This window comes from Alosa pseudoharengus, unplaced genomic scaffold (assembly GCF_046254945.1).
Source record: "Alosa pseudoharengus isolate Yale_2024_CS ecotype anadromous, Long Island Sound unplaced genomic scaffold, YU_APseudo_1.1 YU_APseudo_1.1_scf_2, whole genome shotgun sequence".
NCBI lineage: Eukaryota > Metazoa > Chordata > Actinopteri > Clupeiformes > Clupeidae > Alosa > Alosa pseudoharengus.
The window spans coordinates 39276059-39300216 of record NW_027468663.1 but is presented as its reverse complement, the minus strand read 5'-3'; the positions used below and the strand labels follow the sequence as shown (position 1 = coordinate 39300216).

Below are 24158 nucleotides of genomic sequence, written 5' to 3'. Positions count from 1 at the left end.
ATACCTCCAAACGTTGAGTATTTCTATGATAATTTTACTTTTACTAGTAGGCCTAAATCAATCCCAATCTCAGATAGACAAATTACGATTGAGGATTACTGCATGGGTAATCACAAAGACTTGTCTGGAGGGCACCATCCCAGGTGTTGCCGTCATGCTAGCATGCTGCTCTGTGTACCAAGCAGACAGCACTGGTGACTCCAGTAAGAAGAAAGGTTCAGGAGTGTGTATCTACTGTAATACGCATTATGCAGTTGCGTTCTGGAGCATAATGGCTGCCGTGCATTTACAGTGAGGTTCTCCCTTCACTGTAAAGCGCTTTGGGTGCCTTGAAAAGCACTATATACATGCAATATGTTGTTATGTTGTGTTGTAATAATGACTGGTGAACTATGGACATTAATATGACATATTGCTCCAGGGGACAGGAAGGAGTTTTTACTCCAGGAATGAGCCTGCACTCATTCTCATCTTCAGGTGAGATCCACTCTGAGGAAGATTGACATCACCAAAGCAGCAAATGATGGTGCTGATTTGATTTTTAATTTGATTTATTTTTGGACTGACAGACAACTTAATCCAAAGCATAACATGTTTAAGCTGCAGTTGGCAAGATTTTTTTGATTATATTCACTGAAACGTCCAAAAAACCATGTTAGATTGATGTTTGTTGACTTCTCATCCGCCTTCAATACTATTCAGCCACACCTACTAATCCAGAGACTAAGGGATAACTTTGGTCTGGAAGGTAGTATTGCTGGCTGGATTTTGGATTTTCTTACATTTAGGACACAAAGAGTCAGAGTAAATGGCCAATTTTCTGATCTATCTGTAACATCTACTGGCTCACCTCAAGGGTGTGTTCTCTCCCTTGCTGTATATATTGTACACAAATGACCATAGCAATTTTGAAAACCGTCATATATTGAAGTGTGCGGATGACACAGTTATAGTGAGCCTGTTAAATAGCTCTGAAACATTGCATGGTCCTGTGGTTGATTATTTTTTTAAAATGGTGTCAGGAATCTTTTTTATCCTTAAACGTTTAAAGACAAAGGACATGTGCATTAGCCTAGAAATCTAGACGCGCCCCTAGTTGGCTTGTGAGCTCCAGAAATCTAAACTTAATCAGGCCAATGAAATAGTGTATAGAGTCATTAGCTGGGCTTAACATAATGATTGATGGCAGCGATTGCAACGGTTTGGCTTGAATTCCCTGCTACTTGAAAACAAATAAGATGGATGTTGCTGCTGGCGAACAGTGTGACACGAGTTAAGCTTTTATTAAGTTGGCAAACGTTTAAACTAGCCAACTAGCTCAGCTAGTAGTGGCTATCCCGCCCCTCGGACTGAGCACTGCGAACGGTAAGTGCCCAGACTCTACATTTTAATGTGGGTCTGGCTCATCAGAAGTGTTCAGCCTTCTACTGATATCATAATGATTGATGGTCAGACAGTCGAATCTGTAGAGTCTTATAAGTACTTAGGCACTTTTCTTGACAACAAGCTGACATTTGAGATAAACACTGACTCGATCTATAAGAAAAGCCAGCAGCGTCTTTTTTGTCTTCGAAACTCACTAAATTTCAGGTTGACTCTACCCTGATGACTATGTTTTATCATTCCTTTATTGAGTCTGTTATTACATTCTCCTTTATTTGTTGGTTTCAATCCTTGAAGGTAAAAGAGAGGAATCTACTGAACAAGTTTGTTAGTGTTAGTAGCAAAATTATTGGGTTTGGACAAGAAACTTTACAGGATCTCTACAACAAACATCTGCTTAAGAAAGCAAACTCCATCTTGTGACTGTCTCTGACTGTTCTCATCCTCTACATCAACAGTTTCAGTTTCAAACATGCAGGCACACACACACACATACACACACACACACATATAAATGCACACAGACACACACACAAGTACACACACACACAGACACAGGGGGAATGCACACACTCACACACGCACGCATGCAAATACATACATAAACAAACACACGCATAAACACACACACACACATAAAGACACACGCACACACATGCACACAATAGACATGCAAGCATACGTACACGCGCACTCACATACACACACACACACGCACAGACTTACACGCACACATACACACACACACACATAAAAACACACGCACACACACATGCAAACACACACACACACATAAAAACACACACATGCGGGCAAGCAGGAACACGCACACACACACACATAAACACACACACACACTATTAACCCCACACACCCACTCACAAGCGAACAAACACACACACACACACACAAGCGCACAGACACACAAAACACACACACACTTGCAGGCAAGCAGACACACGCACACACACACACAACCATCACACAGACTCACAAGCGAAAACGCACAGAGAAGCAAATGCACACATGCACACACTCTTTTACATACACGAAAGTTGCAAGAATAGGGGATGGAGTAGGAGATGGAGACAAATTGACATGTGTGATTTATGTTTGCGGAGAGAATGTGCAGGACTGGGCGGCAGTCATATTTTGTACCGCTCATATTTTGTACCAGTTGCTGAAAAACTAGCCATGAAGTTAAACACATTTTTAGCATGTTCTATTTGGAAGAGTAGGCTAATGTAATACATGATATTTTAGAGGAGGCTGAGCTTCCCCTGTAGTCTTAGAACAAAGATAAAGAACAAATTCAGAAATGCTGTGCCTCCATATCATCACTGAGAAACATCCTATAATATATCCCCGGATCAGATAGACAGAAAGAAAACAGACAAACAGACCACAGACAACAAACAAAAACCATACACATCTTGCCTCAATGTGCTTTTGTACATTTGACTGGCAGTCTTTGCTATAGAGAAGTAAATTGCAAAGTAAGGTCTCCATGACACTATCGCAACACTTCCACAACCAGTTCCACATACTTTCTCTTTCTCTTTTTAAATGCTTCCTCAAATTCATCTTGAAAGTGAATCATTAAGTCAATCAAGTCAACAATGTACTCACACTGCACCAGTAGTACTCACACAACACCAGTAGTCACAAGACACTGTGTAAATTGAGGTGCCCTTCCAACATCAGCCACCAATCTCAAATCCATTACTAGGACTTCTTAGCTATATTTCTATCAATTGAGAGGCCATAAACATTAAAAATGTGTAAGAAAAATAGGCCTATGAGACAAAATTTATCTTTTGAAAACTGATGTCAAGATAAAACTACATTTTCATGCAAAATGTTAAGTTCTTACACTTACTTCCCGGAGAAGAAGGAATATGCTTGTATAACAGTACTGGGGCGTGTTTCCCAAAACCATAGTTGCTACGTTTTTGGGAAAACGCACCCCTGTATAGTAATAATGGAAAAAAGCACTACTTACTTCTTTTATAATAACATTTATATCTGGGGTGTACAGCATGACATCCGATGCCTGGGAGAAAAGACATGACATGTTAATAACGCACATTCAATTATATAATTCATCATAATATCTACGTATGTACTCCTAAATAGGCAAAAGCAGTAATTATATGTTCATTACACAAGAAAGTGCATAGGTTTTGCACTGTATGCCATGTCTCCCTATCAGTTTCTTCAGTGCAATTTCACCCTCACTTATTTGATGCACACCACCATGAGAAGTCACAAAGTAGTGACGTAGGTCAAATTAACCCTTTTTTCCTGTTTAGAGTACATAGACACAACACATCACAAGCATGATAATTCAATATTTTGTCCCAGCCATGTCTCATTTGGAAAAGGACAAAAAGGCTCTGCTCTTATCACCATATATCACAATTGGCTAATAAGTTATTTTTTGGCAGATATTTTTATCCTATCTTTATTTAAACACCAGACCATGTTGAATTTATATATCAGCTTAAATATTGATAATCTATATCTTTCATTATGGTACTGGTCCTGAAAATCACCATATTTGTCGACCCCTCGACAGAATAGTCACAATAAGTGGTGAAAATGATGGCTTACTGTAATGTTATTTTTCTTAGGGACCATTGAGACAGAATAATTATAGTAAGATATGGAGACGATTGCTTACTGTTATAATGTCATTCTTCTTAGGGACAATTTTACGAATTTCATTTATCTGGGAAGCATCACCGCTTGTCAGCAAGGCACTCAGATAGCTGGAAAGGTCAACATCAGATCTTACTTTACATATCAAATACAATTATTTTTACGAAAACAAATATGTCATGATATTGCATCATGCATAATGATGCATCATAAATCCCATTCAGGGTTTCATGACTAAATGTACAAAAATGAACAAAAATATAAATGCAACACTTCATGTCTGCATGGGTCTGAATGATCTAGTTCACTGTTAGGTCCGCTCCACTGTGCTTCAGACGCTGGTTGTAATGCACCCACTGCACATACTACAGTCCTTTTGTATACTTTTTCTTTACCACAGATATGACACAGCATACTACCCGGTACCTAATACCCTGGTTAAACTAGATGTACTGCAAAGCGGTACAAAATATGACCGCTGATCAGTTTTTTTTTTTAGATTAGATTCAACTTTATTGTCATTGTGCAGAGTACAAGTACAAAGACAACGAAATGTAGTTTGCGTCTAACCAGAAGTGCAAAAAAAGCAGAAAAGTGCAATGTGATATACAAAGTATAGAGAGTGGTGCATAGACAGGTCAAGAATTATAGTGCAGTGTAGACAGTAGTATACAGTTGATTTACAGAAGGTGGTTTAGAGCAGTGTTTTTCAACCACTGTGCCGGGGCACACTAGTGTGCCGTGAGAGATCATCAGGTGTGCCTCAGAAAATTACCCAAATGTCCACTGGTCCAGAAAAGCAACTGTTGCATCAAAGAATTTATAACCACATGCTCTCATTGATTGCATGATTGCACTATTTGTGGTATGCAGGCATTGTACAACGGGGGCCGCATCAATTAAATTAGATATAGTCACCTACAAATGAAACAGAGGGTGCTTGTTTTATTGAGCAGGTCTTGCATAGAAGCCATAATAAGGCCATATCTGTGTATTATTTGAAATTTTAGGCTATGATATGTTTATTTTTTCTTCACACAGGATGTTAGTGTGCCGTGGGACATTTTAAGTGTCAAAAGTGTGCCGTGGCTAGGGATGTAACGATTACCGGTATAATGGTAAACCGCGATAAAAATGTTGGCGATAATAATTATCGTTTTCATTTCAAATATCATGATTATCACTCTTGATTACCGCGGTGTGGAAACCGTGTGTTTAATCCTTCCCAGCTTCATCCAAGCCTGCTTTTGACATACAGTAGGCCTGGTACAATGGAACAAAACTGGTACCCTACTGATTCTGTTGTCTAATTGATGGTTTTAGCTACGATTCGGATTATAGGCTATACCTGATTTAACTTTTTCACTGCAAAACGTGCACTGTATCATGTAGCCACTCTGCGTCTTTTTATGTTCGCGTCAACATTAAATCCATTCCACTCACGTTATGAGGAGAATACAGTAGCCTAAAGTTTTATTTTGAACGCTTACTTTGGTCTCACTCATTGCATCCAAATAACAGCAATAGCAAACTCCAAGTTATGGTAGGGTAAGTAAAGCTATAAGCACATAGCCAATTAAACATGAAGAAAAAAGTGAACGGGACACTTTTTGAAACTATTTCAGCTTGTGTAGGCCTATCAGTGCTTTCTGAACATATTGAACACACTTTTAGAAATACTGTGATAATACCGAAAACCGTGATAATTTCGGTCACTATAACCGTGAGGTTAAATTTTCATACCGTTACATCCCTAGCCGTGGCACAAAAAAGGTTGAACAACACTGGTTTAGAGTAATATAAATTTAATATAAATATGTGCAGTGTATTAGCAGTTACCTTAAGAGCAGGATAAATATGGCTATGCAATATGAACAATGTATGAACAATGTGTACGATATGTGCAATGTAGTAGCAGTAACATTACAATAGTAGTAAGAATAATATAGATGTAAGTATGTAATTGCAATGTAATTGCAATGAAGTTCACCAGAATCTGAGGAGACAGGTGGACCTTCTTTAGTCTACCCAGAAAGAAGAGACGCTGGTGAGCCTTCTAGATCAGGGTAGAGGTGTTGTCCAAGAGAGGTCCTCAGAGATGTGGACACCCAGAAGCTGGTGACACGCTCCACTTCAGTCCTGTTGATAAGAATGGGTGTGTTTGTGCTAGCTTTAGACGTCCACAATGAGCTCTTTGGTCTTCTTGGTGTTGAGAGCCAGGTTGTTGTCAGTGCACCACAATGTTAGGTGCTGGACCTCCTCCCTGTAGGCCGTCTCATCGTTGTTGCTGATGAGACCAATCACCGTAGTGTCGTCTGCAAACTTGACTATGGTGTTTGAACCATGCACAGGTGTGCAGTCGTAGGTAAAGAGGGAGTAAAGGAGAGGGCTCAGCACACATCCCTGTGGTACGCCAGTGTTCAGGGTGATGGTTGAGGCGGTGTGATTATCTAACCTAACAGACTGAGGTCTGTTGGTTAGGAAGTCCAGAATCAGAGGGAGGTATTGATGCCCAGTTCATTTAGTTTGGAGATCAGTTTGGAGGGGATGATGGTGTTGAATGCTGAACTAAAGTCAATGAACAGCATTCTCACATAGGTGTTGCTATTGTCAAGGTGGGACAGGGCAGAGTGAAGTGCCGTAGAGATGGCATCCTCTGTGCTTCTGTTCTGACAATAGGCAAATTGGAAGGGGTCCAGTGAGGTTGGTAAGCAGGTATTGAGATGGGCCAGGACCAGCCTCTCAAAGCACTTCATAATGATGGGAGTCAGTGCAACTGGACAGAAGGCATTAAGGCTTGTTGCAGATGGAGTGTTTTGGCACGATGGAGGTGGTTTTAAAGCACGCGGGGACAGCTGCCTGGGCTAGTGACAGATTAAATGTGTCAGTCTAAACCACTGAGTACGCTTTCGGGGATACCATCAGGACCAGCAGCCTTACATGCATTAGTCCTGCTCAGTGCCGCACATACATCGGTGGTGGAGAGTGTGAGGGGCTGGTGATCTGCATAGACCATAGCCTTGATGGTCACCCCCTTGTTGTCCTTATCAGTGGCCATAGAAGTAGTTCAGCTCAATTCTGTGCAGTTTTGATCCTGTCAGCCAAACCTGCGATTACAACGCCTTTTCATTTTTAACTAGGTGGTGCTACACCTCAAATGAGTGGATATGGGATTCTTTAAGCCACGCGCTCGACACACTATTCCCCTCTGTGCACAGGCCACTCAAGCAGTTTGGGTTGTGTGTGTAATGTGTGTGCTTGTGCAGTCGGTAGCATTATGAACCACGCCGAAATTGTAACTGCTAAGTTTGTTATTATATCACTGTCAGTTGAGGTGACCAAATTACTCTGAGAACTTATGGCAAGATGGCTAATCTAACATTAGAACCCGTCTGGTTTTTGAAATCAGTACGTTACAGCTTGTCAGTGCACAAGGTTAACTAAAGTTGCAAACTTTGAAAACACGTGGGAAACTAAACATTCCGACCACCGTGATTTACGTATATATTAGCTATCCAGCTATCAACCAGTGGTTTCAACCAGCGCTGCTGTGGCAGCTGAAGCAGAGAGCCAAGAAAAGATAACTAGTGAAAACATGTAGGGAAGGAGAAAGAAAAAAGCTGCTAATATGCTGCGACAGAGAGCCAACTAGTGCAGATACAAGCAGTGATGAAGGCAAGCCTACAAACATGACAAAAGGGCATTTTTATCAAATAATCAGCGAACATGTTACTGAATTTAATCCAACATGCCTGAATATGCCACACACCACAGTATGTAATTGCAATGTAATGCAGCTAAGTAGAAGTCAGGCCTATGAGAAGCGTACATATTTTGAGTATGTATTATTCATATTTCCCTAGGAATATTATCTATTGTGTGTATTTTTGAGGTGATAATTCATTAGTAGGCTACCAATTACATATTGTATTGTGTAACTGCTGTTTGTAATGACTGCAATGAAATGCACAAGGTTTTTCGTTAATCGATCATCGTGATTACAATTTTGACCAAAATAATCATTATTATTACTTTGGGAGCAGCTACATCAAACTAGCTCACAGAGGCCAGGAAAAATAGTGCCCTCCTTTACCTACTGCCACAGGGCCAGAGAATCAGAGTGCAAACTATAAGGCAGAAGTGGCCTTGAAGCAGAGGGGTGGAGATGGGGGCATAGAGAAGGCATAGAGAAGGAAGGAGGGAAAGAGGAGAGCAGAGGAAACAAGAGAGGGAGTAGGGAAAGAAAGAGAAAGAGAGAGAGAGAGAGCAACACAGAAAGATCCACCTTTTTCATATATTTCACACACGGCCAGCGATGCGACAGTCAAATGCAACGGTGGAATTCTGTTAATTGCTGTACTACACACACTACTGGCGACGCGATCACCATCAATTTAGTGGAGATACACCGACCAGACAGCTGTTTTCAATTAGGCCTATGACGTATCAAAATCACCCTGAAAAATAAAAGGGGCCGATTAGAGCAATGCGATGGCCATCGTTCCACTTGCCGTATGCGTTGCCACATTCACTTCAAAAGATTCTATTTAATTTTGCCAACAGCCTGCCATAAATCACAGTCGCACCGCCGGCTGTGTGTGTAGGTCTTGACTGTACAGTATATAGACACAGTAGCTCAGCCTCCTGGACAACCAGTAGTCATTGATGAATTTAAAACGCTGCAGTGCAGAGGGCAGATTTTCCAACTTCCAACATTGTAATCTGCCTAACTCAAATTTACTGCACACTACTTTAGGCCTACCCTACATGATCTCTTTGCACTGACTCAGACTACGGATTGGATAAAAGCATCTGACATAAAAGCTATAAAAGAAGCCTTTAGAATCCTTTGCATTTATATTTTTGTTTGATTATTCATACCATTCAGTGCAGTGATTATTATTAATACAGTGATAGTAACAGTATGTCCACAAATGGTATAACATTTGAACCCTCTTCATAAGGCTGTCATGTCCATCTCATGGTGTATGCCATACACAAGTATTCATAGCAGATTACCCTACTTCTAATGATGTCATTACTTATCATTATTAATTGTAATTCACTGATTCTTGAGATAAGGTACATATACACAATATTTTTTTAAATCATTCAATTAAATTAAATCAATTAAAAATTGCTATGTGTATAGATAGGTCTTGGCTACAAAACATAAAAGGGAACAGGTTTTATATTAAAAGACTTTTTATGAAAATGGACATTTATTCACTTCATAATTTAATTTGTATTTTATGTTCATTTGATCAATTCATAAAGACTGCAACTTCACTTTTTAAATGACAATATCCTGGCCAGACTACTTTTGTCAGTGATATAAGTATTTGAAATGATTTCTTAATGTCTAGTGACATATCAGGGCCATTTTATGATTAATTGAAATACATTTCTTACATATGGTCCCTTTAAGTGTTTAATAGTGTTGTTTTCTAGAAGAGTTATGTAGTAAAATTCATTAAACAATTCATTTAACAATTTTGTTATGATTTTACACTATTTTGAAAAAAAAAAAACATTTTGAAACACATCCACTTTGTATATTCATTTTTAATATTAAGCATATATAATCAGTGTTCTTATGCAAAAAAAAAAAACATCATTGTGTGTAGTTCAAAGTATGTTTTATTATATTTATAAATTCCAGAGAAAGTAACAGATATTTGTAAAAAAAAGACAAAAAACGTCATCTTAAGGTGTTGACAAACAAATGACTGTGTTGACTACAACTGACGGTGTTGACAAACCTTGAAGGGCAGCCGTGGCCCACTGGTTAGCACTCTGGACTTGTAACCGGAGAGTTGCCGGTTCGAGCCCCGACCAGTGGGCCGCGGCTGAAGTGCCCTTGAGCAAGACACCTAACCCCTCACTGCTCCCTGAGCGCCGCCGTTGTAGCAGGCAGCTCACTGCGCCGGGATTAGTGTGTGCTTCACCTCACTGTGTGTTCACTGTGTGCTGTTTGTGTTTCATTAATTCACTGATTGGGTTAAATGCAGAGACCAAATTTCCCTCACGGGATCAAAAAAGTATACTATACATACAAACAGCTGATTGTGTGCTCCTTTTAAAATGTATATCTTTTGATTTCATTTCATTAAACAGAAAATGACCTTGAACAGACATTAATTAGATATTTGCAAATGTGGCTAATTCAATATAATCTTTGGTTTTGATCAAGAAACCGATGTCCTTGTGTGCCATTTACCAGTGGATTTCACATGTTATTTAGCTTATTTCTGTGTTATTATTACCATACAGCTCACAATGAAGTTGGATTTACATTATTTTATCAGTGCATTTTGTTATTAATTTCAATGAGTGCAATTAACATTTTTAAGGGAAAAAATATGTTTTTTAGGAAAAATGTGATTTCACAGGACTTTCCACGACTGCGCGTTGTTGCCATATGGCAACCACTTACCAACAACCCCCCTTTAAAACAAATCTTTTTTTTTTTACTCTTCCCATATTTAAGCCACTTTAAGTAATAAAAGTACAATAAAACATTTTTGATGTACATGTATAGGTAATAATTCATGCAGTAGAGGGTTAAGATGAAGGACCTACACCTAGGTAGGTTGAAGTATTTTCTGGGTATGGACTTCAGCCAGTCTGACGGCTGTCTAAAGGAGTCACAGAAGAGGTATGTTGAAAAAATACTGGAACGCTTCGACATGCAGGAGTTTAGAATTAGAGAAACACCATGTGACCAAAAGTTAGACTGCTCTGAAGATGCGCCTAATGGCCCTCGCCACTCCCAACTGGTAGCGCAACAATGTGACGTCAAAAGTGTGTCATTTCCTCTGTTGCACGAGAAATTTCAGCCTTGCGCAGGCAGGTCGTGCACAGGGGATTTTTTTTCAGATGCGCGCGACAAGCAGGATTAGCTTGATCAGGGAGCATGCGTGCCTTTACAGGCATCAACCACATTCAGGCATTTCATAGGCCACATCTTAAATAAACATGATATTTGAATAGTCAGTTTGAGAAGAGAGGGAAATTAACCTGGCTAAGTTACCAGCGAGAGTTTGTGAATTTTTAATAGTTTGCTGGATAAGTTAATGAAGCTACCAGAGAGAGTTGTAACACAGGGAATTAAGATGAAAGAACTAGGACCCAGGGACATGCCAATAATCCAGCAAAAGGTAACGAAGATATTTATTTTCAACCAAAGGATACTCTTTCCACTTTAGGAAATTACACAAACTCATCTCTCAGCGCCAGCCAGCTAGCTAAAGTTTCCCTCGGGATGAATGAAGTATCTATCTATCTACTGTAGCTGCACACACCTTGGAAACTAGATGGTAATGATGGTAGTTGTGAATAGCAGCAACCAAAGTCTGAAGTATCATCACTAGGGTTGGGTATCGTTTGGGTTTTATCCGATACCGGTGCTAAATCGATACTTTTAAAACGGTGCCGGTGTCGAAACGGTGCCTGAACCGGTACTTTGTTTTTAAAATGTTTTAAATTAAAATGGTCTAAAGCATGAATTGCTTTTTTTTTATTGATGAGACAAATTTGAACATGAAATTGAACTGTTATATTCAATTTACTATCAATCTCATTGCTCCTACGAATAATACATGTAAATGTTAAAACAGCTTGCCATGCATGCACACACGATGGTGAGCTCTGCTTTCAAGTTTACCCAGTGTAGGCGGTTTGCCATAATGTATGTTAAAACCGCTTGCCATAAAACTGCAATTTGCAAGCAAGCTAATCTAACAGGGACTCTATTTTCCAGTTAATTCAGTGTGTTCCCAAATGCTTCAAGAAATGTCATGTCTTAACCCATAACACGCAGTAGTTTTGAAAATGTTAGGCTACATGTCGGTGTTGAAGTGTTTAGATTCCCAGCGCTAGCCTAGTAGCAACTATGGCTATGCACTAACACCAGTCAGCTGAGTTTAATTAGCGATAACTTACGGAGATGGTTTCGTAGCCTCTTTGACAGCTTAGTGACATCAGGTATGTAACCTACATATTTTTTTTTTTTGCCAGCTAACTTTTAACATGATCTTCATATTCATTGTGATGCTATATGGGCCTCATGCACATGAAAGATTAATATCATGCCATTATGTGGTTTAACACACAGTGAAATAAAGTTTTCACCTTACAACTTTGCTGATAACATTTCAAATAAATGTCAGTTAGTGCATTAGCAAGGATATTGTGTAATATAGGCTAGCCTACTGTTGATGTTGTTTCATAGCCTTTTGCTTGTGTGTAGTTAGGCCCACTGCTAGATTTTCACAGGAGCTCGCGATATCGCTTTAAAGTAAGCTATTTGGGCTCACCAAGCTGTGAAACACTGTCCACTCGCCTAGTGGTGCACCCCTCTGGTTTATACATCCAGTGTTTATCATATGTTAGCTAACTGTATCTGGATGTGTTGCTATCAGAGCAAGACGTTAGAGATGGCGCATGACATGCAGTCAGGGCTGCCAACTTTTCAAAAAACCTTGGAGTGAGATTTGGTGGGGCCAACCCAAATTTTGCTGCGGAAATTTTTGTTTGGCTCATTCAGCATTATACCATACAGTAAAAAAAACATACATCAGTGGTTCTCAGGTGTAGGGACCAGGCATGGACGGATTATGAACTTTCGGGCCCCTGGGCCCACATGTATTTTTTAATTTGTTTGACGTGATTTCCTGTATTCTGGTGCATTTTGGGGATAGCCAATACTAAATTCAATCAGATTCATAGCCTACATCCTGATGTGTTGATATTGAGGCAATGATTCCATGCAAAGGCTTGGGCTTCAGGGCCCCCTGACACCTTGGGCCCCTGGGTCTGGGCCCGGAAGACCCGTGCAGTAATCCATCCCTGGGACCAGGGTCCCAGAGTTAAATTAACATTGGTATCTAAGGGATCTAGCCTACTAGTAGGACCATGGGCGTCGGAGGCATTCTGAAAGTGGGTGGGATATTTTTTTTTGGACTAGATGCAATTTCCTGAATTCTGGTACATTTTAACAGGTGATTTAGATACAAAATAACAAAATAAAGCCAGCCGACAAAATTAATAAAAAGTAAATCATGCATAATTTAAAAATAACTCAATATATAGGCTACTTGGCTACGCAATAAGGTTTCCATTATAGCACCGCGGACCTTCAATGAACGCATGAAAGGTTTGTTTGAAATCCCAACACTCTTTCAACTACATACGTAATAGTGATCATCAAATACCTCCGCAGATTTAAGTGCCCATCAGTCCCAACATTTAACAATATAATCAAACAGTCCAAAAGTTAATTAAATATCAAACTAAACCGAAAATGTCATGCTTTTGAAGGCCTACCAGTATGCCACTCCAAGAAACGCATGTCTCAAAATAAAACTCGCATAAGAAATAAAGGGCTGTCTCGAATACAATCCTGCCCCTAAAGGCCTGTACTTTGTTTTAAGACTCCGGCCATAATTTGAGGATTTACACTTACAGTATCTAAGTAGACAAACTGGCTTCAGATATAGTGAATAGATAGAGTGAATACGAGATTGTGCAGTCGCTTTGGTTAGTGACGTGATGCTGTTAATGGGGAGTTTTACATAGCCTAGCGTAAACCTATAGGTTATTATTTATTTGGCATACCTATAAGGCTTTTTACCTTATCAAAAGTGAGGGGGATGACTGATCTCTTCAACACTGCGGGGGATTTGGCGCTTGTCACATGAGCGATTTACGCGCAAATGGGAGAATCCAATGAAACTGACAATGAAGCACTAAACAGATGCTGAAAACAGCACTGGTATTTTGCACGGCAAACGTGGGGGGGGGGGGGGTCCAAACTAACAATTTTAAAAAATGGGTGGGTGTTTTGTAAGAATTTAAGAAATGTTTGTATATTTTAACTTTTAAATGCATCAATCAGGTGCACTTTCAAAATAAATTCAGAGGTCAGACTTGCTTATTTTTATGGAAATATTTGTGCTGTAGCCTAAGCTATTTTGCACTTCAGAATTATAACCATGCACACACAGGTGGAATAGTTATGGTGATATTGCAATAAGTTCACAATCACAAAAACATATGCTACATTTCACAGTTCAGAAATGTTCAAAAATGTGTGTACATTTCAGCACTCCATGAAATTATGCAGAAGTGGTCACCTGTGTTATTCAGCTAGTTTATTTAAGATAATATATTGGTCATTGTAATGGCCATAGCCTATAGCCTACATGCTATTCCTTTTTCAGGATGTACCCATATCTGCATGATGTGAATGTTTGCATATGGCTTATGTCAGGCTTTATATCAATATTTGTGTCTCATTATTTGATTTTCTTCATATTTTTGCATTAATGTCACTAGGAAGCATGCCAATATAAATATATTCATTTATCTGGGATTAGCTGGAACCTGACAATATAAGAACCATGATAATCTATGGCTGAGCAATTTACAAAAATGTATGTAGGCCTACTGACAAATTTACATTAGAATACATTATAATTTCGCCCCAATGAGGCTATGTAGAAATGTGTTGCAATTTCAAACCCGGATTACTCAGGAACCACTTATTGCACAGAGGCATGCTTTATATCCTCTTATTCGGTACGGTTTGCTGTTTATTGTGATATTGGGTTTGCCACGTGTTGTGTGAAGGGTTAGTGAAATATTAAACTGAGAGTAATGGGTGTGCAAAATGCAAATATGATTAGCCTAAATTGCACGTCGGTTCAATGTTAATTTTCTCGCGAACCATTTATCACAGCAACTTGGCGCTAATATCATTGGAGCGCTTAGATTCCGCACGTTCACCTGATGTGTGATATCATATGTATAGGTTTAGTTTAGTTGAACCTCATCTGCCAGGTATTTGACCTACCAGGTTGACACTTCAGCGTGAAAAATACTCAATAAATACTCAAAGCATACCTGAAGCCGGGGAAATGCGGGGGGGATGCGCCTGGGATGGCTTCTGAAGTAGCATCGCAAATGAGAGAAAATTTAGAAAATTCCACAGACAGGGAGTGCTCTTGAACCCTCTCACCGTCTCTGAAAGCATAACCGTGGCTCAACAGGTAAATCTATAGATAGGCTAAACTAATTTTTCAGGCATCTGACCGACCGGGTTGACACTTCAGCGTGAGAAATCGGGAGTGTGGCGTGTGAGTGTGTGAAACTAATCAAATGCGTGTGTCTCACGGCCAATGCGTGAGAGTTGGCAGCTATGCATGCAGTGATGCCTCGTATAAAAAAAAAATAAAAAAAAACGCTATTTAAGCACCGAAATGAGGCACCGAAATCCATGTTGTTATTCGATGCAGTTACTACCGTTTGTGTCGGCACCGGTGCCATATTAGAACCGTGTTTCGGTGCCCAACCCTAATCATCACAGAGGGTAGTTTTTACCAAAGATTGTTAAGGCGGAGCAAGATACTTCGTAGTAGTTCATGTCTATGGGCGCGAAATGGGGATCGAATCCTGTCTGCATAAAGAGGCGTGTCGATGACGTATTGATGAGCGTACGTTGCAAACCGCCAACAGCAGCGGCATAAATAACCGGCGCACACCTGATATAAAGTCGATTTTCTCCAGACTGGAATGCTCAAAAATGTTAAAAATGTACCTGAAATGTTCACAAGGGTTTGAGGATCATGAAAACGTGCCCGAAATTCACATTCCTAACTCTATAGAACTAAGACCTTAGCATATGTGGTAAAATTCTGAGCTATGCCCATAGACTTCAATGGAGCAGTCGCTGCCTCTGCTCTGCATAAAGGGGGATTTTGACCCCCCCCCCTCGTGCGATCCGGGTTCCCGGAAGTGGCTCCTGATGAAGTATCTTGCTCCGCCTTAACAATCTTTGGTTTTTACTGCCAATGCTTCTTCTACAGTGTAAAGTAGGTAACGATAGCCTTTTCACAACAGCGACACCTCTGTTCAGGAGAATATTGCAACTAGTGTCGCGACCACCACACGCAAGTATAAATGTACCGAGTACGGAGAGCAACATGTTGTGCACAGTTCTGCAATAAACAATACCATGAGGTTGATGGCTGAAGATACAAACGTCTGAACGTCTGTTCATCTCTTAGAATTATTATTCCGCTGTGCAGGTAGGCAGAAAGAATAAACCTACATGCTAACATACGTATTTCCTTGTCTTAGATTTCTCTATTGGGTGTTGTACAAAATATTGACAGCGCAATAACTTTAAAAAGCAACCAGAAAACAATGTTTCTGGCATTTGTGGAGAAGAAGGATGGGTCGGGCAGTTTCGTTGCTCTGATTGGTTAGGTCTATCCAATTGAGTGCAGAGGCATTTTCCCCACTGTATCGGTTGAAACATGCCCCATAAACATGTACCAATGGAGCGGTATCAGACTCATATTCTGACTAGAATTGAGTATGATGACATCAGGCTAGAATGTTTGCAAAATCCCGATGTTATGCAAGAAAAGTGTTTTCCAAGACTCAAAAGTAGGGCTGGGACAGTATGGATGGATAAAGTTTAATTGGCCATCACAGCTTTAGACAGCCGCAGCAACTTCAAAGACCACTGGACCAAATGCTTCTGACATGAAATAAATAAAAAGCAGTTTATCAACAAGGCTATCAAGATTTTAGAACTGTTACATTCATGACGCTTATCCTAATGTTACAACAGTAGGCTACCGCACGTTTTAATGGGTGCGTCAGGTTGTAGGCTTAACAAAGCTATCCTAGACCAACATGTCGCTGTTAAGTTAATGTATAGATGTATAGTTAATGTATATCCTAGACCAACATGTCGCTGTTAAGTATTGCGTTAATGGGTTACCTTCCCAGCCCTACTCAAAAGTGCCAAGGAGAAGAAGTACGAACCGTTACTAACCGTGACGTTCAAACAAAACAGAAAGCTAGCTCGCTACTTCCTCCCCGTCCCTCCCGTGCAATTGAAACTCTCTTAATCGCGCATCTCATCTGTGATTTTCTGGAACAGTTTGTTATGTTTTTATGGGCCAGGGGCCTATTGCACAAAACTAGGATAAGGGATTAAGCTGGGATATCTTGGTTATCCTGGCTCAATTTATCCGTGATCCAGTTGCACAAAAGAGGGATAGGGGGCAGTAGGATATGTAACTATATAAGTTACCATGGAGATTTATTCTGTGGAGCTAGCCTGCTCCAGACTAGGCTAAGTTCCAGGATCTATTTAATATCATCCCTTATCTCAGTCGGCAATCACCACAAAAGGCTATATATAAAATGACAATATTAGGGCCACAGAGAAAAAAAATCCAAATTCCTCTGCCACTGCAGGACATATATTTAACTTAAATTTAAAGCATGCATATTAACTAATTTAACACATATTCGTCCCTCACCAGCCGACCGCTGTCGTCATCAGGGAAGATTGCTTTGCTTTATCACTGTGGCAGTGTTGCCTTTCTTTTTAATTATGTCTTTTACATACTCGCCATTCCCGATCTGTCGTGCGACAATGTGACGTCACGGGAGCGCCGTAACCATTTATACTCGTGCATGGTGGTCGCGACATTAGTTGCAATATTTTCCTAGAGGCGTTGCTGTTTGTTGCTGTTGTGAAAAGGCTATCGCTACCTACTTTACACCGTAGAAGAAGCAATGAAGCCGCTCTAGTTGCCATGGTGAATCAGTGAATCTGTGAGCGGTGGCGAGGTCTATTTGAAGGAGCCGTGAGCGCACATTTATCCAGGATAGGTTTCACCTGGCTTGATGAATCCGCGTCTGCTCATCCTGGCTTGGTCTTACCTAGCGTTCATGGGCTTCTGAAAAACCTTGTTCCCAGTGAAAACATCATTCCGCATCATTCACGTCACGTAATGTGTGAGTCAGAGGTCGAAAACTGGGGCTAGATTTTGCTAACAGAGTTGCCCAGTTAGGGACTTTTGTCTTCACGTTGTAGTTCGTTTGTAGTCCATGTGTGTCCTTTCATGTCCAACAGTTTTAATGTACACTTGGGAATTTGCCGTTTTTGTCACTTGAAAGCTGCATATCTTTCTTTCACAAGCGTCTTATATATTTTAAGCAAATACAGTTGTTTATTTAGGATTAGTGAGTGTATGTTTTAACCTTTGTTGTGGCATCCGTGTTTGTCACACATTCCGACGGCAAAGCACATGAACACTTGCTGTGGGAAAAACAAAGTAGCCACGGGGGCGGTGTCATTCCGAAGTGCCATGAATGCACCATTTGTGCCAAGCCTGGACGCCTTTGTTTTGGATTCACTGAGCTCAGCTCAGTCACTTCACCTGAGCGGATGGTGAGGTGATGTTTGCTGTAAGTGACATAAAATGTTTTAGCCTAAAAAACACATGGCATTGCTTAGAGCACCTTTAACGGTGTTAAAACTGCAAGGGTTCCTCCCTCACTAACGTCTTAAGTAAGAGGTGCAAAGGGGGTACCCAGGGTTATTGCTGACCATAAATTATGCCTGATTTATTCAGGTTTACATAAAAATTTGACAAAGGTGACATGAAGTGAGGACACAACTTTGATTAGCAGTTTATGCATAATAATGTTGTAAAGTTCAATATTTTAATTTGATAGTTATATTGATGCATTTGTTGCACTATTAAACACTTGTCTTTGCAGTTTCCCATTGTGACATCTTGCTGAGGACAGGCTTTTAAATTGCATGTTTTTCAAGGTAAAGCTTCCGTATTTTAAGAACTTCCAATGAAAATACATATATGAAATTGACGTCATAAGTATACAGGTCCTTTACACTAAACCTTAAAAGGTATTTTTCAATAGTTAATTTCACAATTTTTTAGCACAAAACTACTCAAAGACAGGGGACATGTTTTGTCCCTTATATCAAGAAACAGTGAATTGTTATGCTTACTCATAAATGCCTAATGCTTGCATTATCAACATGAGTAGCATATAGTAGCCTACATGAAAAATCACATTAATAATAGTGTCATGATAAATGTGTAGCCTACAGAGCATAACACCAAGGTCAAGCTCATGACGGAGAGTTCACGGTATTACAGCATTATTCTGAAATTAATAAAATGTTACAAAGGCAGTCTTACTGTCGTTATACCTCAAAATTAAGAAAGAGTTCCAAACCTCACTTCTGAAGGGATGGGCCAGATACACAGCTCCCCTCAGGAGGCACACACATCTCAAGCCTTTCTGGAAAACATTCACCGGAATCATATCCTGTAAGTGCGGTCACATTCTCTTTGCAGCAGTGCAATTTCTCTCAACACATTTGAAGTTCAGCGCGACTAGCGAAGAAAGCAGTGATTGGCGTATTAGTACAGCGGTTAAGCTGTTTTGCGGCACTTTTTGAAGGAAACATGAAACTTAGTTAGAACATACTTAGGTTATACCATAAGGTTTCTTTTCAGATTGGGAGGGAAGTCAAATTTGACCTCTGAGGCCCGGGAGAGGTCAAATCCAAGATGGCCGCCAACAATATTCAAAAGTGCCTCACGTTGGAACCAAACACAGTAGAAAAACACTTAATGTGTCATTTCCCACTAACCTTTGGGTGCCCATTCTGTATCTGATTGAAACCACCAGAGTTCAAGAAAATGCATTTATGAAAAGGTCAAGGTAAACAAAACATCAAAATATTCATTTTTTATGTACCCTATGTACCCAAATTAATTTCTGTTTTGTTGTCCCTGTATTATTCAGTTATTAGTTGTTATTTCATGAGATGTGTGGCTAATTTCATTTCTTCACAGCACAGAATTATCCACAGGTGACCCCCTTAGACCATTTTCACAGAGCACCTGCCATACCACTGCTGGTTAAAAAAAACCCTGCTTTAGAGAGTTGTTGCTACAGGCCTGCAGGAATTAATGCTATGGTACGCACCATATCTTACTTATTTTCTTCAGTAGCAAGTGACTGCTATGCTAAACCCCCACTAGCTAGCAAGCTAAACATCAAGAAACCAAGCTAAACACATACAGGGCTCACAATAAAACGGTCGAGCAAACACATTGTTCAAGAGACTATCAAACCACATTACAAAAACGAAGTTCACCCAAGGGTAGGCTACTTACAATTTCAACAGCAACAAAGCCAAGTCGGAGTCTGTTTTGCAGTCTTCTTAGAAACTACAATCTGACTACATTTTCGAGGCCTTCCGCCGAGTCACATCTGGATTTTTTCGGTTCGGGACCAGAAAGTTGCATATTCGGTTTTTCCGCAGAGAAGCACTAGGGGGAGACGAAGCACCCACCAAACGACCCAAAAAGTGCTGTAGAACCATCAGAATGACTCTCAACCTGCATAATTAAGGTCATTTTTGCTAAAATTGTTGCATAGGGCTTCTTTAAAGACTATCAATTGGGAGATTGTTAGGGCAGGTTTTGTGGTGGACTGATGCTCAATGTTTGTACCATCAAGTACCATGTTGATAAAGGCCAAGAGAGATGGTGGCACAGCCCTCTGCTGGCAGTTTTCTTTGAATGACCCGTCAAAAGAGAAAGATGAATTAAGGATCTCTTTGCACACTACTTGTGCTGCTCGCATTAAGTGCATGGCATCACTGTCAGTTTGACAGGCTATCATGAGAGCTGGTCCAATGTCCTTCTCAAAACTCAGCAGTGTGTCTCTTCCGTGTAAATGTGCCCTCAGATGTGGAAGCTCAGAAAGCAGTCGTTCTTTCAGTCTGGTGGTGTGAATCCGTTCACCTACAGTAAGACCAAGTTGCTCCTCAAATTTCTGTCAGTGTTGTAGGTGCATGCATTATGGAAACCTGAATAACCTGCAGCAGGCTCATTGCAAAAGGAGCAAGTAGGTTCTGTGGACGGTGAATGGCTGTGGGCAGATCGCGTGTGTATAGACACAAAGAGACACAAGGCTAAGTGGCACAAGAGATGTCAGCTAAAACTCAACAAAAAAGCATTTGATAAGCTAAGTCGGGGGAAAGTAACTACAGCACAACAACAAAATACCTCGACTGTACACATGAGATCTGCCCCCAGCCATTCACCATCCACAGAACCTACTTGCTTCCTTTGCAATGAGCCTGCTGCAGGTTCTTCAGGTTTCCATAATGCATCAAGCTACAACATTGACAGTGAGGAAGTGTGCCTTTCCATTGAGGCCAAGTACCATCACCACTGTCTGTCTTCATTGTACAACAGAGCCAGGCAGGCTGCATCTAAACGAAATGATGGAGATGATTCTTGTCTACATGGCATAGCCTTTGCACAGTTAGTGGCATATGTAACCAGGGCTAGGCCCCAGTACACAAGATCTACACACTTATGCTAAGTAGAAGTACACTAAACACTGTGGACTGATGTACTGTGGTGTTGTATGCGAACAGGAGTTGCGGGAGCAGTTGTGGCCACTGTCTCTTTTGAGGGGAGGGCAGTGTTCTCAAAAGGTCATGAAGGGTGCGGTTAAACCGCTCGCACTGTCCATTACCCTCAGGATGGTAAGGGGTAGTTCGACTCTTCCGGACTCCGTAAAGTGCGCATAGCTGGTGCAACAGTTCCTCTTCAAAACACCTGCCTTGGTCTGAATGGATCCGTTGTGGCACTCCATACGTATAAAACCACTTTTCCGTTAAGACCCTCACAACAGACTTGGCTTTTTGATCCTTGATGGGGTAAGCTTGTGTGAACTTGGAAAATACATCAGTTACCACCAATACGTTTTCGTGGCCGCTGCTGGCACGGTCCAATATGGTGAAGTCAATGGCGACGATCTCAAGGGGTCTGGCGGCCAGTAGACTTCCCCGGAATGTCCTAACCTTGGGCTGGGAAGCCTTTGCGACCACACACCGTTCACATTCTTCACACCACTTCTTGATGTAATGGCACATCCTTGGCCAATAAAACCGCTGACGAATCAGACTTGTGGTACGATCTACTCCCTGGTGGCCATGATTATTATGCAAGTTGGTATACACCTCTCCCCGTAGGGTCGCTGGTAGGAGGAGTTGGAATACTGTGGACCTGGCTGGGGGTAGTTGCACCTCTATATACAGCAGCCCATGCTTTTCCCTGATTCGGGGCCACTGTTTAACAAGCTCTTTCACCACGTCTGGTGACATCCTTAATTCGGTAGTGGTTGGTGTGAGGCCCCTCTTCCAAAAGTACATAAAGGCAGAGATACAAGGGTCAGCAGCTTGTAGCACTTGCAGGTAGGGCTGTCAATCGATTAAAAAAAATAATCTAATTAATTACATACTCTGTGATTAATTAATCTAAATTAATCGCATATATATTTTTTGCTGTGAAAGTATTTTACATATTTAAATTCAAATGAATCATTGAATAATCAGCATTAGTGACATTAAAGTTCAAAAACTCTTTTATTATTATTACTTTAGAGTTGATGAACTCCGGTGATATGCAAATTCCTTGCTGCAGACATTGCAGAGGACTTTATTTTCAACACTTTATTTTTTATGAACACCATCAGGCCGTTTTTTAAAGAGTAAATGTTCCAATCAATGATCCAGGCAGCACGTTTTCTTCTCTCTCCTTCATTTTACAGTCTAATTTTTACTGACTAGAATGGCTCGGGGTCAAAGGTCATACGGAATCAATTAATCTGCACTAATTGTTTTAATCAGTTATTTTTTCTCAAATTAATTAATCGAAATTAATCAGTTATTTTGACAGCCCTACTTGCAGGTCATCCTTGCTTCGGGACACTGTAGCCCCAACCTCGCATACTTCGGCTACCCGGGGGCCTAGCCCGGGAGCCACTTTGCTTAGTATACCATGTGGGACTTGAATGCCTGGACTAATGGCCCTACCCGGGAGGGGCTCGACTCCCCGGGGGCCCAGCCCGGAGGTCATCTCTGTTGGTGCAGAAGGTGGAGGTTCTGCACTGCCTGTCGCTGTCGTGTCCTGTGCAAGGATTTCAGCCACCCGGGGGCCCAGCCCGGTGGTCATCTCTGTTGGTGCAGAAGGTGGAGGTTCTGCATTGCCTGGCGCTGTCGTGTCCCATGCAAGGAATTCAGCTACCCGAGGGCCCAGCCCGGGGGTCGTCTTTATCAGTGCAGAAGGTGGAGGTTCTGCACTGCTTGATGCTGTTGTTTCCTGTGCAAGGAATTTAGCCACCCCGGGGCCCAGCCGGGGGGCCTCTCCTGTTAAGGAACTTTAGGGGGGAGCAAGAACACTGGATACGCTAGCCTTCACCTCTAGGGGGTTGACCATCTGGGGGTCCAGCCCAGAGGCCTCCCTTGATGTTGAACTGGGTCGAAGTGTAGGGGCACCTGGCTGGGTCGTCATAAGGTCTGGGATGGGGGCCACTGGCAGTCTGGAGAGTGCGTCCGCATTGCGGTTAGCTGTGCCAGGTCTGTACTTTATCTCATAATCAAACAGAGCCAGTTGTGACACCCACCGCTGTTCAACAGCTGCCAACTTTGCTGACTGCAGGTAGCTGAGGGGGTTATTATCCTTATACACTGTAAACCGGCTGCCAAGGAGGTATTCCCGGAATTTTTCTGTTACTGCCCATTTCAAACCTAAGAGCTCCAGTTTCATGGCACTGTAATTCGACATATTTCGTTCGCTTGGGCGTAAGCCTTGGCTAGCGTATGCGATTGGGTGCCTCCCCCCCTCCTGTTCTTGGGATAACACCGCCCCCAGTCCAGAATGACTGGCATCAATTTCCACCACGAACGGGCGGGAAAAGTCTGCATACCCTAACACTGGGGCATGAACCAGTCGATCTTTTAATGTCAGGAATGCTTCCTGACAGGCCAGGCTCCAATGCTGTTCAATGGACCACCGCACCCGGGGCCCAGGCTTCTTTCGGGTACCCTCCAGTGCCCCCACCAGCTTGTGCAATGGAGCGGCAAAGTTTGCAAAACCTGCCACAAACCGTCTGTAATAGGACGCGAACCCCAGTAAAGAGCGGAGCTCCTTGACAGTAGAGAGCCTTTTCCACTCTGCAACTGCTCGGATCTTTTCCGGGTCGGTGGCTACCCCCGAGGCTGATATTATGTGTCCCAAGTAACTGACCTCAGTCTGAAAAAACCTGCATTTCTTCAGCTTCAACTTTAGGTTGTGCTGTTGGAGATGGGTGAGGACCATTTCCAAGCGCTGAAGATGTTGCTGGACAGTTGTTTAAAAGATCACTATATCGTCCAGGTATAGTAATAGTGCGTGAAAGCTCTGATCTCC

At 41.4% G+C, this 24158-nt stretch overlaps 1 protein-coding gene across 5 annotated transcripts in view; it reads right to left on the bottom strand.

Moving 5' to 3' along the window:
* il15 (interleukin 15) overlaps window positions 1–24158 on the bottom strand; it is a 53372-nt gene that overhangs the window by 6604 nt on the left and 22610 nt on the right. Inside the window, exons 2-4 of one of the 5 annotated variants that reach the window (XR_012988677.1) lie at window positions 19117–19182; window positions 4067–4154; window positions 3386–3436 (exon numbers count right to left, since the gene is read on the bottom strand). Coding sequence is in view for 3 of the 5 variants with exons in the window: in XM_076294958.1 (XP_076151073.1) it covers window positions 3386–3436; window positions 4067–4154; window positions 19091–19182 (231 nt within the window). In the remaining 2 variants the exon portion in view is untranslated. Of the gene's footprint in view, window positions 1–3385; window positions 3437–4066; window positions 4155–19090; window positions 19183–24158 lie in introns of all 5 variants that reach the window. The other 4 variants (XR_012988678.1, XM_076294958.1, XM_076294960.1 and 1 more) reach the window with 4 other exon arrangements.